General features: G+C 47.1%; 1 protein-coding gene across 12 annotated transcripts in view; it reads right to left on the bottom strand.

Annotated features, from left to right (window-relative positions):
• Eip74EF (Ecdysone-induced protein E74) overlaps positions 1–14,617 on the bottom strand; it is a 630,411-nt gene that overhangs the window by 9,788 nt on the left and 606,006 nt on the right. For 10 of the 12 annotated variants that reach the window (XM_071660155.1, XM_071660166.1, XM_071660239.1 and 7 more), the window contains 2 exons: positions 6,464–6,760; positions 1,749–1,856 (listed from right to left, as the gene is read on the bottom strand). In XM_071660155.1, the coding sequence (XP_071516256.1) occupies positions 1,749–1,856; positions 6,464–6,760 (405 nt within the window). The remainder of the gene's footprint in view (positions 1–1,748; positions 1,857–6,463; positions 6,761–14,617) is intronic. The other 2 variants (XM_071660224.1, XM_071660248.1) reach the window with 1 other exon arrangement.

The raw sequence follows: 14,617 nt of genomic DNA, 5'->3' as shown, positions 1-14,617 counted from the left end.
GCACTCCTGGATAAAACTATTTTTTTAAAAGTTGTAGACGAAAATGCAATGTAAGTTACGTATATCGACACAAATACCTCACAAAAAAAAATACCCACAGCTCGTTTACAAAATATTAATTTCTACCCTGGCACGAAAGAGGAGACCGTAAGACATTTGCAAATAATTATTCATAAATATGATGGGGGAGGGGAGGGGTCCAAATGATGACAAGTCACAAAAGGTCAAGTGTCAAAATAAACTCGTTATCACCAGACTTAATTACAGTAGATTACTGGATGGCTTTGTGGGTGCTTTACTGATGCGCTGTAGGTTCTGGCTCTGGTGTATGAATTATATTCGTAAAACTGTGTAAATGAGGAGGAACGCCCCGACCTTTGCTCTTTTGCACCAAAATGCTATATACGTTCCACAGTCTCTATCCTCGTACTTTCGCCATTGGCCTTAGCCGTTGAAGCGGCGGATGATTTAAAAAAAAAAATCCACAAGTTGTCAAGCCCATGACCGCCCGTTCTAATTTCACGCGTACCTCGGGAGCTATAAAGTCACCTCACGAGTGATCGTTCCAATTTCAAACGATCTCGACATTTTCAGCCCAAGATCACCTTCAAGCCCGAGCGCTGTTTACCACATCTCATTTCCAAGTTCCCGTACGCTCCTGTCAACTTTCACTTCTAAAAATAAACTCCTAACCCAGCGGTCATCCCAAACACGGGGTCAGCACCTGTCAACCTGTCTCGTGACCTGACCTTTGCTGCCCCAGAAAGCTGTGATGAGCCAGAAAGGAAGCGTGTAAAATATATATATATATATATATATATATATATATATATATATATATATATATATATACAAATGTCATCAGACAACAAAGGTGTAATTAATAATGTACTGTAATTGGGACGTCTTGTGGGATAATCATACCGACGAAAACGAACGAGTTAAAAGGCTCAAAAGCAGTTGCTTCTGCTCGTGGGAAAGGAAGCGGTACGTCAGGTCTCTGGTAACTGGAGACGACACGAAGACGAGGCCTAAAGGAATCTCTTATCTGCCAAAGATGAGACACTGCTGTACATGAGTCTCGTCTCGCCACTCCCATACTTTTAAGGTATCCATACCCAAATCCAATATAGGTTGTGACGGTGAGTGAAATACGAGTTATTTCAGCCGTGCTAACGATGGCCAATCAGTCCAAAACCTACCGTTAAAAAGTAGGGTTCGAACCCCCCCTCGCTTTTAACGAACTGAAGCCTCGCCATCATGAGATAGTCGCCCTCTCTCTCTTTCTCCCTCTCTCGGCGAGTAGCCCAGCTTGATTAATTATCCCTTAATGATGCAGCTCTTTTTTTCATTCCAGATACGGATGTCTAAATCAGCAAGCTGTTGGGTGTTGTTCCAGCGATGACTGGGACGTGCGTGTGTGCTGACGCTGAGGCCATCCCATTATGTTTCACCCGTTACCTCCCCTCCCTCCCTACACCCACGCCCTTTCTCCTCACCTCCCCCGCCTCCCTGCGGACCCTGCATACAAGTTCTGGTGGGGGTGGTATGATGCCTCCCGCGGTTCTCTGTCTCGTCTTGAGTACTAGTCCACATGAGGACAGAGTAAAGACAAGAGGCTGTAAAAGGAGAGGCGGAGGTAAGTGTGAGAGGTCAGATCATGAAAGCAGATATGAAGGGATGGATAGTTAGGGAGAACTTTGTGTAGACTGAGGGTAAAGAGAGTCAGCAAGGAGGTGTGGACATACCTGTGAGGTGTAGTCTGGTCTTGGACTCGTCATTACTGGTGTGTCCGCTGGAAGAGTCCACGTCTGAAACGCCAGAGTCCGCGGGGGAGGGAGGCAGAGACCCGCCCACTGCAAAATACACAAAAAGATACAGTAAGTACATCAGTATGACAAGAATATACACTAATACCCCTCTTTACGCCACATTCTTTATTACGTATAGTTGCAATTAATCTTTTTTAAGGCCTAGAGGGATAGCTTTTAATACGGGTGGGCGTAAACTTTGGCTAAGTCTAGAGGATACTATATAACCCTGGCTGTCCCCTGTAATATGGCGTCCTATATAATAAGCCCCAAGAGGCCAACGGACACGAAAAAAAAAAATATATATATATGAACTTAGGGTCATCTAAAGTGATTACAAGAGTCACTACGCGTCATAAACACACTCAAATGTCTGGTCGTGGCTACGGACGAAGTGATCGATCGATCGCTACCATCGCTTATATGTACTTTTAAGTACCTTTAGGTACAGTTGCCCCGAGTTACCAACAGCTCAGACGTCAACAAACTGCGGTCAGTCACTAAGGAAACATAAAGATCCGGGAGACTGGAAACACACTGTAACGTGTGTGTGACTATCTATCAAAATGGCACACTTTCCTCTTTCTCGGATATGCTTTAGCATCGAGAGATCGATCCTTCTGGCTTGATCGGTAAGACAAATGTTACCCTTTAGCCATCTGGGGTCAGCTGCAATAGGTCAGCACTTTGTTCCCACCGAGGCAAAAGGCAAGGCCTATGACTTCACGAGTATGTAAAGTGCAGCCAACGAGCGTTGCATTAGACGTTTAATGATAAAACCATTCGAACAGAAAGCCGCTGGAATTAAAGTGCATGGATATTGTCATTAACCGCCCGTCATGCACTGTAGTCTATTTAATGTTGCCTAATGACTGCACAAACTGTGTACGGTTCAGTCCCTCTCTGTACTCTCCTGGCGTAATCATTAATTCAACCCCATCCCTCCCATACCCTAGAGCACGACGATAAAGCCCTTGGGTAGGATGACCTAGCCTGTGACGTGATCAGATTAAAAGGCCGGGTCATTATACTCGAAGAATCGTCGACTCGTGCTCGAGAGGTCATTGAACTGTTGCTGACAATTTATGTACATTGCCTGTTTCCATCTACGTTTATCCATAATATAAAAAACTGAACAATAATCAGCGTAACTTAATAAATAAATAAATACGTATGTGGAGTATTTATTTTACTGGGAAGTGGCTTTACGTTTGCATGATTATTATTTCCGAACGAAAAACAGCGAGAACCAGAATAATTCATCAGCCTTACAAGTAGACGAGAGAGGCGTTCGTCCTTAAGGCGTGTACTTGCATACCATCCGAAACTTGACCTATCCATGATACCAGATACCTCGTCCCTTCTCTCCACGTCTTCCCTGTTTGGTCTCTCTCCCTCCTCCCACGGTGAGTGAGTCGGCGGGCGGGCGGCCTCCTCGGGAGTCACTCTCACCACTGGTGGTGGCTCTCCGTGATGCTTGCACCATCATGTTCTCCACTCACCCGTACTCCACCCACACCCATTCTGCTCTCACTTCACCTACCCAACCTCTCACGCCACCCACTCCAATCTAAACTTGCAGTAGTACTTTAATAGCTCGAAACTAACCTTCGCTCTCAATCAACAATGTGCTGACGTCTGTAATACACACACACACACACACACACACACACACACACACACACACAAAGTGGGGAATTATACAGATAAAGCTTTGATACTATCTTGTTTTGTGTCGCCGGAGTTTCTTGGGTTTGATTTATGATAGGAGCGAGGTTAATTAACAGTGGGTGGCGGTGTTGAAGAAGACCTCGTGGTTGGGGGAGGAGGGCTGGTAGGGGTGGTTCCTCCTCCACCTCCTCCTGCTAGCCTGCCTGCCGGCGGTGTTGGGGAGGGGACCTGGGGGAGGAGGGAGGGGTTCGTCGCAGTGCGGGCACAGAGGCTCATCTCAGCCGCGGGGTCACGGTCGTTTACGGCTCCCGGATGGTCGCCGCTCTTTTTGGTACAAAGGGTACGAACTGGGGGCGCGGCGCCGAGGACAGGGAGCTCCGCCACAAGTCCTCAAATTCAGTCTCTCTCTCTCTCTCTCTCTCTCTCTCTCTCTCTCTCTCTCTCTCTCTCTCTCTCTCTCTCTCTCTCTAGTGTATAAAAAATGTACGAATATGATGAGCTCTCCCTGTCTCGCTGCTTGAATGTGGAAAGGCATAAATCTAAATAAAGGAGCGCATATGTCGTCATAACACTGCCGGTGATTTAAAAGTCATATGTTATACATATGCAATACCACATGTAGAACCCCAGCAGTTCTGTCATCCCTCGTCATCTCATTTTATCCTTGTTGTATTCCAGGAACACACTACCTTCGTTACTAGAGCCTCCATCCCATATGACCCCGTTCTCGCTTGTCTCCACCCCTTTTTCCGACCCTCTATCTTTACTGTCTCATTCTCCATCTATGTGGGTTAGGAGCGTAGGATACTCTTGCTGTCCTCCTGCATATATACCCTCGTCATGGACCATCAGGTTCTTTATTGTTATATGGCTTTCTCATGTACTACTGTCTTGCAGCAGGTAACCTCATGGACCATCGGGTCCTGTGGTGCCTCTGCCCTTCCCTCACGGACCATCGCGTCCTGTGGTGTCTCTGCCCTTCCCATATGTACCCATCCCACGTCTTCACGACCCTCACTCACCATGGGTTCCTCGGCCCTCATCGTGAGGCAGTTGGACCCTCCAGGGTCCAGACCGTGCCAGCGGGAACGGCGGCCCGGTCACCAGAGGGCTGGAGCCGCCCCCGCATAACCTTCACTTCCAGTCTCAGCTCTTCCGCGCGTCTTTAAAAAGTGCGTCACAAGCCGCCAGTGACGTAACTGCCGCTATTTTCGTGTGGATCAATAGGTAACTTTGCGATCAGGCGGCGCCGCGTTCAGATCCCTGGCCCCGGCTTCGCCCACGCCTCCCGGCGGCGCTGTCCAGACAAGTCGGTTAAACGCCATTAAACGTGCTTAGGTCACAGGAAATAAAGGTTCTCCAAATACCGTTATTTCGGTGCGAGTCGCCGCAAAGCAAGAAAGAAACTAAGAGTAAACTGCAAGGCAGGTGAGCTGCAGCAACACCGCCAGCAGGTCCAGACAATCGTACCCTTGACAATCCAGGCCGCTCTATGACGTCATGGCCTTAGTTGCCGCATGGTCAATAATTTATCCTACATTCATGTTTTGTATTGCATGGCCTGTTTTTCCCCCCGAGGTGAAACCTAACGCAACTTGTCCTTTCCGTTACGGGTAAACCTACAATAACAACTGTCCGTTGAAAGAGTAACTTGGAAATGTACAAAAAATACGTGTATATATACTGACGGAGCACTTCTGGCACAACCTGAAGAGTGAGGTCATATTAGGTAAACCGTGTTTGTCGGTATTCCGGTAAAGTAGCCAACACGGAGCCCCGGAAACCAGAATTGTCACGCGGTTAGCAGGGGACTCGCTTATCCTAAAATGATCCCGGGAGCAGTTCCCGTGTTTTTAAGATGTTACTTAGAGGAGCTTGTCCTTCCTGAAACACTGTTCCTCTGTAACTTATACGGGGAACGATGTCTTTCCTGGAAGATAAAATACACACCTCTCTCTCCTCTGGAAGCTACACAAGAATAGCATCCCGCAAACTTACAGGGGAACAGGGACTCCTGAAAGATACACAAGACCAGCATCCAACAAGTTTGCAGAGGGACAGACTCTCCTGGAAGCTTACACAAGAACAAAGACTCTGCTGGAGGTTAGCCTGGAATAGAGTATCTCTCGGAAGCTTACAAAGGGGACAGCACCTCTCCTGCAAGCTTACACAGGAAGAACATCTTTCCGGGCAGCTTCCACACGAAGATCCTCTCTCCTTGAAGCTCACGCAAAGAAAAGGTTCCAAACAAGCGTAACTGGAAACAGCATATCCCTTTACAAACTTACTTGAGGGCGTAGTCTCCAGCAACTTGGAAATAAATCCAATCATTTTTCACGTCTAACCGGGTGATTCCCTCTCCAAGAGCAAAATGGCTTTGCATGTTGTGCCACGAACGTTTATGCAGTCTTCAGTGGTCACTCAACCGTTTACTGGTGAACTCACGAACCCTAATCTTAAGTGGTCTTCATGGAATGCGACGCAAAGGTATTTTATTCTTTATTCTGGTACTCAAAATAATGCTACTCCCATTAGCCAAGTTGAAATATTATGCCATGAGTTATACTTCCTAGATGGTTATGACGACATGTCGAAAGTCCTGACCTTGTCACGCTTTGTTTTCCTTACCACTTCCTGCTGGGATTATTATGCCGAGAGCCAGGTAATGCTGCGAGTCTCAGTCAAAGAACAAGTCACTCAAGAGCAAAACAGAAGGGGATACTGTATTGTCATGAGGGTTCAACAGGTAAATGAAAAACCAGTGGGGAAATGGGTTGGGTGCTACCGGAAACTAAGAAAGTGTTACAGTCAGACTGAAGGCGTCACAGGGATGTATGTCGACAGAGCACTGTAAGGCAAGACAAGAAAGACAGCAGCTGGAGGCAAGAGAACCCTTGGAAAGCAGGAGAATCAAGACAGCGAGGCTGGCATGGGGAAGGAGGAAAAAAAACAAGGAAGGAACCTGAGTAACTCCAACTTACCCGAAGTGTTGGGCTGGGAGGCAGAGTAGGCCGTCCGGTGACCAGCGTGGGCAGCTGGGTGGGGAGGATAGGTGTTGTACATGTTGGTGTTGGTGCTGGAGCTGTTGCTGTTGGTGGTGGTGGGGTTGGCGTTTTGCAGGTGTGGCATTAGCTGGCCAGACGACAACAGGTCTTGCAGCATTTGCTCCCGCGATCTGCCCACGCTGTTAGCGTGATGGTGGTGGTGGTGGTGATGGTGGTGGTGGTGGTGTGAGTCACTGTGGTGAGGGGGCACCACTCTTCCGCCGTCATTGTCCACTGTGGAAGAGGAAACATAAAAGTTGAAATACATGATAACGGCTTCAAAGCGATTCCTAAAACTAACATTTATTCTAACCAAAACTGATAAAAAAAATGATATATAATGATAATTAAAAGAATTATGAGAGTTGAGATATACGGTGCTACAAAATCTAATCAGATACGAGTAAAATTTCGACGGATGAGATCTATCCTTGTCCTTGGAGTGTGAAAGACCCCACATATTAGCAAGCCAACCGTGCAGTTGCATCCCCTATTTTGCCACAGGCGATTCTACTGTCGGCACGACGTCTATTGAGATGGTTCACATGAGATTTTAATGACTGGTGTAACCACAAGATGATGGGCCAAAGTCTCACGGGAGAGACACCCAGACTGATATGAATTTTATGTAAATACGTGAGGTAACCCGTCTGACCCAGAGTGATAACACAATCAATAATTTACGTTCCCCTGGACGTAGCTCATCGCTTATCGCCGGCAGATAACACGTGTGTCGCCTCGGGAGAGGAAACCTGAGATTACACTCTCTTAGGATACCATGATACGTAAAAAAAGGTATATATATACAAGTATGTCTGCAGGCCAGTGTAAGTGTCTGGGACAGGAATGATCGAGTGTGTATACAGATATGAATAAGCAGGGTGGGTGTAGGTGTGGCCACATTTGTAAAAGATAATGAAAAAAAAAAGATGTGGTTAAATGAATAGACGTGCTAAAGTTTGATAATTTTCAACTTTACACGTTAATACCTGTGGTATGGCGATGTAAGGAAAACTGTACCAGCGGTGGACAAGATGTGTAAAATCATACCAATGGTGTGGCCAGATGTGTAAAATTATACGAGGTGTGTGCCCGGAAGTGTACACAAATTATATCTGTGTGACCTTACAATGGCATACAGCCAGTGTACTGTACGAACACATGCTACCAGAGTATTGTGACGAACATATGCAGTGTTGTGTCGCCAGGCACATGTATTAATGTGTCTAGAAATAACTGTACAGGCTTGGATGTACGCAAGACCAGTGTTCTGTGGCCTGAACAAACACCAAAGCATTATGGTATGGTCTGAACAAACACCAGACCAGTGTCGCGTGGTCTGAACAACAATGCAACGAAACACTGTATGATACATGACTATACCTTGATTTAGTGCCAGCCAAACTTGGTGGCTTACAAATAGCGCTGTGCCTCTGTATCAGGCAGTGTGTCTACACCTCGATAATACGTATATACTGTCATCTTAGTCCACCCAATCAATAAACGTACCCTAAGAGCAGTGAATATGTTTATGAACACCTCAGCTAGTGATCATCTACTTTGGTAATTACGTAATGCGTCCGTTAGTGGCTGTACGGAGGCATGGCTATACGCAATCTACAAGATATCGGCATAATTATTTAGGTTACAAGACCATTAACAGTCGTTTGTATATATCACTAAGTGTTTAAAGTCAATAGTACGGTTGGAGAGGAAGTATCACCCCGCCGGCCGACCCCTAGCTGGGTCAACCCGTGACCTGGTATGGTCGGGAGTGACCTCGCCCAAGGATGTTGGAGCGGGGGTGTCGGGGGGCGGGGAGGCCAGCCAAGGCTAAAACACAGCTGGTGTGAGGGTGGGTGGGCTGGGGGGAGATACGGGGCCCGGAAGGTTTGCATCTCCCAAAAGCCTTGGCTTCTTCTCTTCCTCCAGTTTTTTATCATTATTGTTCCACTTCCTTCTTTTCTTGTCCAGTGCCTCAGTTCCACCATTCTTCTTCCCCTGTCCCAGTTTTTTTAAGCGACTACCAGCCCAATGCCCTTTACACCACTCGTCAGCAGACCACAAGTTCTTTTTGTTGACACGACTGCGCCAGCGGCAGGCAGGCGTTCAAGAAGACGATGGCTCTGCCTCCTTCAGTTCAGCTGAACAACAACAACAAAAAATAATGCAAGCCACAGTGATTGATAAATGCCAAGCGTGGCGGTCTACCTGAAACTTTCATGGCGAGCTATGTAACTGTTGTACCCAGCTGAAGGCGAGTTGTATCTTTGGCACGTTCAAGTCTGCTTCCGGATGTGATGTGTATATTTCAACATAACGTGTGTACATAATTGAGGGCCTGTCTGTATGTTTCAGGTGTGTGTGTGTGTGTGTGTGAGAGAGAGTGTGTGTGAGCGGGTACAACAATGTATTTGTTGTAAGTTTTAGAGTAGTTCACGTATAATTCAAGGTTGGACGTATGTATATATATATATATATATATATATATATATATATATATATATATATATATATATATATATATATATATATTTGATAGGGTTTATATTTCATTACTTGAAGTATACTTTTTAAGGATGAGCATTCTGTACCTGGACTTTGGGAGTTCTTGTTTACCAAAAGCCACAACGGTATCCGCCCCTAATGTGTATACAGTGTATATGTGTGTCCGTGTGTGTGTGTGTACATGGTGTGGAGGCGTGTGTGCGTGCGTGTATGCGTGTGGGGAGAGGGAGAGTGAATGTAAGGAAAGTGGGTCGCCCTGAACTAGACCCAGATACCGGACCCCGCTACAACCTCCCCACCCCGTTAAAGTCAACCCAACTCCGTTAGCTCGTCTCGCCCCTATTTCCTCTCGAACCCCGCTAATTACTGGTATGCGTGGGTTCGTTATCACACCGTTCAATTCGTCTTCAGTCCCCGACAGTTCGTTGTAACAAGGATGAGACGTCACCATGGCGCCCTTAAAATTACTGCCAACTTTCAGCGTCCTTTATCCCGTCAAGTCTCGGTTCTAGATAGCCCACTGGACTCCGTCCACTCACATCCTGACATTGGCTGAGTCGTCACCGCAGTAAAGTTGCCCAAACTAACTTACGGAAACCCCTCCTTGTGAGCGATGCGATTACGCCGAAACCTAACCACACAAAACCGAGGCTTTATTACAGGAGACAGGCTGACGAACACACAACCAACAAACAAAAACACGGCGATGATATGACCTTACCGCAGATGATTATCCGAGTTGAGGTGACGATATTATGAAACAAATTATTTAATAAAAATTATATCAAAACGATCTGAAATCAATCAATATTAAGGAGCTGTGCTCACTATCACTGTAATCAAAGCAATGTTGGGACAGTCCAATGCCACGCAATATCTTGACCTTTACCTCAACACAAACCCATAAGATAAGATGACAGACAATTTCTATTCGTGATAAGATATGGATGACATAATCAAAACATCCCCGATAATGACTCTTAAGTTACAATCAAGTTCTGAGCGCTGCTCGAATTAAAGTGTGAGTGTTGATGTGCGAGAGAAAGTATTATGCCAGCTTTGAGAGTCAGCGAGAAGTGTGTACACTTTCCCTGCCAGTGTGTGTGTGTTGAAGGGATACAGTTTCGCCATTGTGTTTGTGTACAAACGAAAAGAGTGCAAGTCTTTCACTGGGTTGTGAGTAAACCTGTCACCTCCCTGTGTGTGTGTGTGTGTGTGTGTGTGTGTGTGTGTGTGTATGCCTAGAGTGAGCGGGGGCGGCCGTGGTGGGAGGCGGGTGCTGGCATAACGCACCAACCACACTGAAACCAGACGAAGACTTATCAAACACGAGCTGTGGTGGCGTTACCCCTGGTGAAGGCCACATGGTAGAAGGAAGTGTTGAGGAAATGGGATTAGTGGGGGGGGGGGGGAGGTGGGGGAGGGGGAGCAGTAAGGGAGGTCATTCTAGAGATGGAGACATACGGGGACTTACCACCGGGTTTTGCCACGAGGGTAGAGCCAATATATATAACACAGCTCGTCATGTCGATAGACACCTGTTTCGCACGGTGAATGACGAGGTTGGGTTACGAAATCATTAAACTCGATTACTCTTTTTCTGTGTGGTTTTAAAACATACCATCCGAGATATAGCGAGGTATTGACGACTGTCTGTCGAGGCCACCACGGTGGCTCTCTCTCTCTCTCTGCCAGACAACACCACACCACCACCACCGTGGGTAACGTACTCCTCGCCAGCACTGTTACACAACACACAGAAAACACGGCTTCTCTCGCGACCTACAGAAATACAAGCGAGTCAGTCCTTTGTAACGCCTCCCTGCTGCCTCTCTCGCTCCGTCGTCCCCTGACGTAGCACTGGTACTTCCTCCAGCCGGTGACGTAGTTGCTTAACCCAGCCGCCGCCTGTTCCCCCCCTCAAGAAAAGCAGGTCACGCGTCGCTCCTCACCAATTGTGAACACAGTCATACCAACCACACGACACGCTAGTCCGTGTCGCCACACATGCGGGTCACCCCTTCTAATTCACAGCATCACCCCTGGATTGGAAGAACGGCGTCCTTAACCCCTTCAATACATGGCGGTTGGAGCTTTACCGCGCGACGGCCAAGCGTTTGCCCTAGCACTTCAAGGTCGGGTCAAAAAGCTAGGCCACCATACCCAAGGGTTTATATTTATACCCTCGTCTCTAGTGTGGGGGGTTGAGGTGGGTTGACGGGTGTAAGAACACAACAGAACAAACCGTCTAGTGAACTTCTGGTACCATTCCGTAACTATCGGTCATCACTTAAAAAAAAAAAATTGAACACAGTCACGTTATTATTGCGCTCTTCTTCTCATTATGAAAATACCCTGGAGAAGAAACACCTCCGCCTGGCACCCAGTATTTGGGACACCAACACACTTCTATTGCGACACAAGGGGCTCAGCTGTCTTCTGCTGCTGTGGGGTTAAAGGAGGCACGTGGATTCGAGTCCAAATTCCCCCCAAAAAATCTCACTATAGAGGGGATCCCCATCTATAATATGGTGTGGTGCCTGCATTAAAGGGTACCAGTTTCGAATGGCTTTCCACCCACAGGCATTGATTAACATCAGCGTGACTCATGGTGAGATCATGGGACATACAACTATACTCGGGACGATGACATATAGCTATACACAGGACCTGATGGAACCACGAAATTGATAAAGAAGGCCGGAAGGCCTTACTTTGTACCTATCAGTGCCACGACTGTGAACGTGTCAAGTTCTCTTGCCGGAAGTGTTGTAAGCGATAAAAGACTGTTAATTCATCCTGCAGCTACTGAACCGTACAGCCAGATTGATTTTTGTGTGCGTCAGATGACGTCTGAGTCTTGTACCATTGGGACATGTGCGTCAAACCTTTATCGTTCTCCGCTTACTGGAAGGAACGATTTTATTGTTACCCAACGATATGGCCCTTTGAAAAGATGGCACGGTATCTGAACTGACTCTTTAAAGAGTCAGGTCAGAGGTCGGGCCATCAACAACGACGACGGGTCGTGCTTTCATCGACGGTCGTACCATCTTGCTCAAGAGGATAAAATATTAAGCGTGGCTGGAGGTAAAGAGTTCACATCGCGCCTCTCACGTAGGAGAAAGATGCATGGCGACAGGTGGGTGTCTCTCAAATCACACTTCCTCGTGACACAACACCACACATGCAACTTTGCAGGCGCCGCCCTGGACAGGAGAGCATTGCGTGATCTCCCCCTGATGGTTGGGGGGGGAGGGGTGTCAGGCAGGCCGGTGTGTAACGCTTGTGGACCCAGGCGCCTGAGAGGCTACCAGGCCGAGAGACAACACCCCCTGCTCACCGCCCACCCCGACTAATGGGTTCGCCTTGCCCCTAGCTCGCTCCACTGGCACAGCTTCTTGACCAAGTCTTTCTTCTGAGGGGGGGGGGGGGGGTCGCCATTTCTCGTACTTTTGCTCTCAACCGTGGGAGGGATAATAATTCTTGTGTAAAAAGCTGACTGAGCGGCGGTGATGGTGGTGGTGGTGTTACCAAGGCAGTAACACAGGTGCAACTCGAGGGTTCTGCTGTGTTACTGCAGTGATACATATTTTTTTTTCCTTCACACGTGCGAATGTTCGTGTATGTGTGTTCTATATATACTGCACTGTGTGTCGAGGTGGTTGCTGTCGTGAATACTGACGTTCCTCTTGCATACAGCATTTAGAGAGGAGTTGATCAGGTTATTCTACACACATGGGGTTTGTTTTCACCTTGTGTCGGACTCGGTTATATGTAATGTTCATACTGTGGTGCCCCGGGCTCTCAGTGCAACAATGCACCTCATACTGTATGAGGAATGTACCCTCCTCACCTACTACCTGCCTAAATAAATACGGCGGAGTATACTACGATACACCTACATCATAAAAAAGTACATGTTAAGACACATACCAAGCACTCCACCATGCTACACACACACACACACACACACACACACACACACACACACACACACATATATATATATATATATATATATATATATATATATATATATATATATATATATATATATATATATATATATCATCCTGGCACTCACCCTTTCAACTCTTTCATGTACACAATCTTATGTTGCTTCACGATCGTATCTGCAACACTAATACTGCCGATAAACCGCATGACATTTCTGCAACACCAGTACACAACACGCGGTACGAAACACCGTGCCGCAACGTACACGCGACTCGCCGCAAGATGTCCCGCGAGGACCGTGCGCTGCAAAACTCTACGCGCGTCATGCAACACACGGCCGTATTCCGCAACACTAAGTACCCATGCCATCAAATACGACTCTTAAGCTGCAGCATAAAACACTCGCGATAAAACCAGACGAACTACAGCATATTACTTGTACTCACGCGACATCCTTACACACACACACACACACACACACACACACACGCTGCCTGACGTTACGTTACGCTGTAGCACAATACCACCCGAACAACTCCCCGAACCCGTAACATGTAATGACCGCACATATGGAAAAATCCAGAAGGGATACACACCCACTTCCACAAAGGACTTGTGCAAGAGTACGGCAAGGGTTCACATCCCCGTGGATCTAAGCGACGGAGGAATATATACATATATACATACATATATATATATATATATATATATATATATATATATATATATATATATATATATATATATATATATATAACAAAGGTCGAATAAAACAATATATACCCGTGGGCTCATAAATATGTATATGTAGGAAGTAACAATGTGCACACACTGATGGGTGTGGGCGCACATACACAGTCGTGTGCGGGCCGTACACGTGTGAGTAACCTTATTACCTTAGTGACGGTGGTAGCAAGTTACTTTCACCAGCAGTACGCAACCCAAGACAAGGCCGTCTCCCCCCTCCTCCTCACTCCCTCCCTCCCTCCCAAACCCAGTCCTTCTAAGGGGGGGGGTAAGGGGGAGGGGACCCCCTCAGCTCTTCTCAGGGAGGAGCTCCTGGTTCCTAGTCCCCCGCCCTTATTTATTTACTCGTATTTCTGGTGTGTATCGACAAGCGACACACGTCGTATTTGCGCCTTCCACGTTTAAGCACGTTAGATGGAAACACGGAGACTGAACCGCTTTGGCTTTCCCAGATGTATTGTAAAATATTATTATAATCATTATTATACCTGTTCAACACCCCTGAGAAATGCTGACCTCCATCCGATGTGTTGACGGCCGGGACTTCCCCCTCCCCCCCTCACTCACCCCCCCAAACACAGGAACTAGAATCGAGCCCGTCTGACCTCTTCAGTGATTCTCACGAACGGACTGACCAAATACATGATTTAAGTTCGTAGCCACAGTGTTTACGACTGTGTCTGCCCGTAGTTCGGCCTCAACCGGAGAGGGGGAGAGGGAAGGAGGGTTCTTCCCATTACCTTCACAGAAGCCAGACGAGAGGTTGCTGGGGGTCCGTCTTTCGATTTCGAACGCATTTCCACCCGCAGCGCCCGTGTTCTCCCCCCCCCCCCAACTCGGCGCAGTAGCAGTGGCTTATGTCAAGTCTAATGTGTG

This window comes from Panulirus ornatus, chromosome 5 (assembly GCF_036320965.1).
Source record: "Panulirus ornatus isolate Po-2019 chromosome 5, ASM3632096v1, whole genome shotgun sequence".
NCBI lineage: Eukaryota > Metazoa > Arthropoda > Malacostraca > Decapoda > Palinuridae > Panulirus > Panulirus ornatus.
The sequence above is the reverse complement of the archived record's forward strand: the minus strand, read 5'-3'. Positions and strand labels throughout refer to the sequence as shown.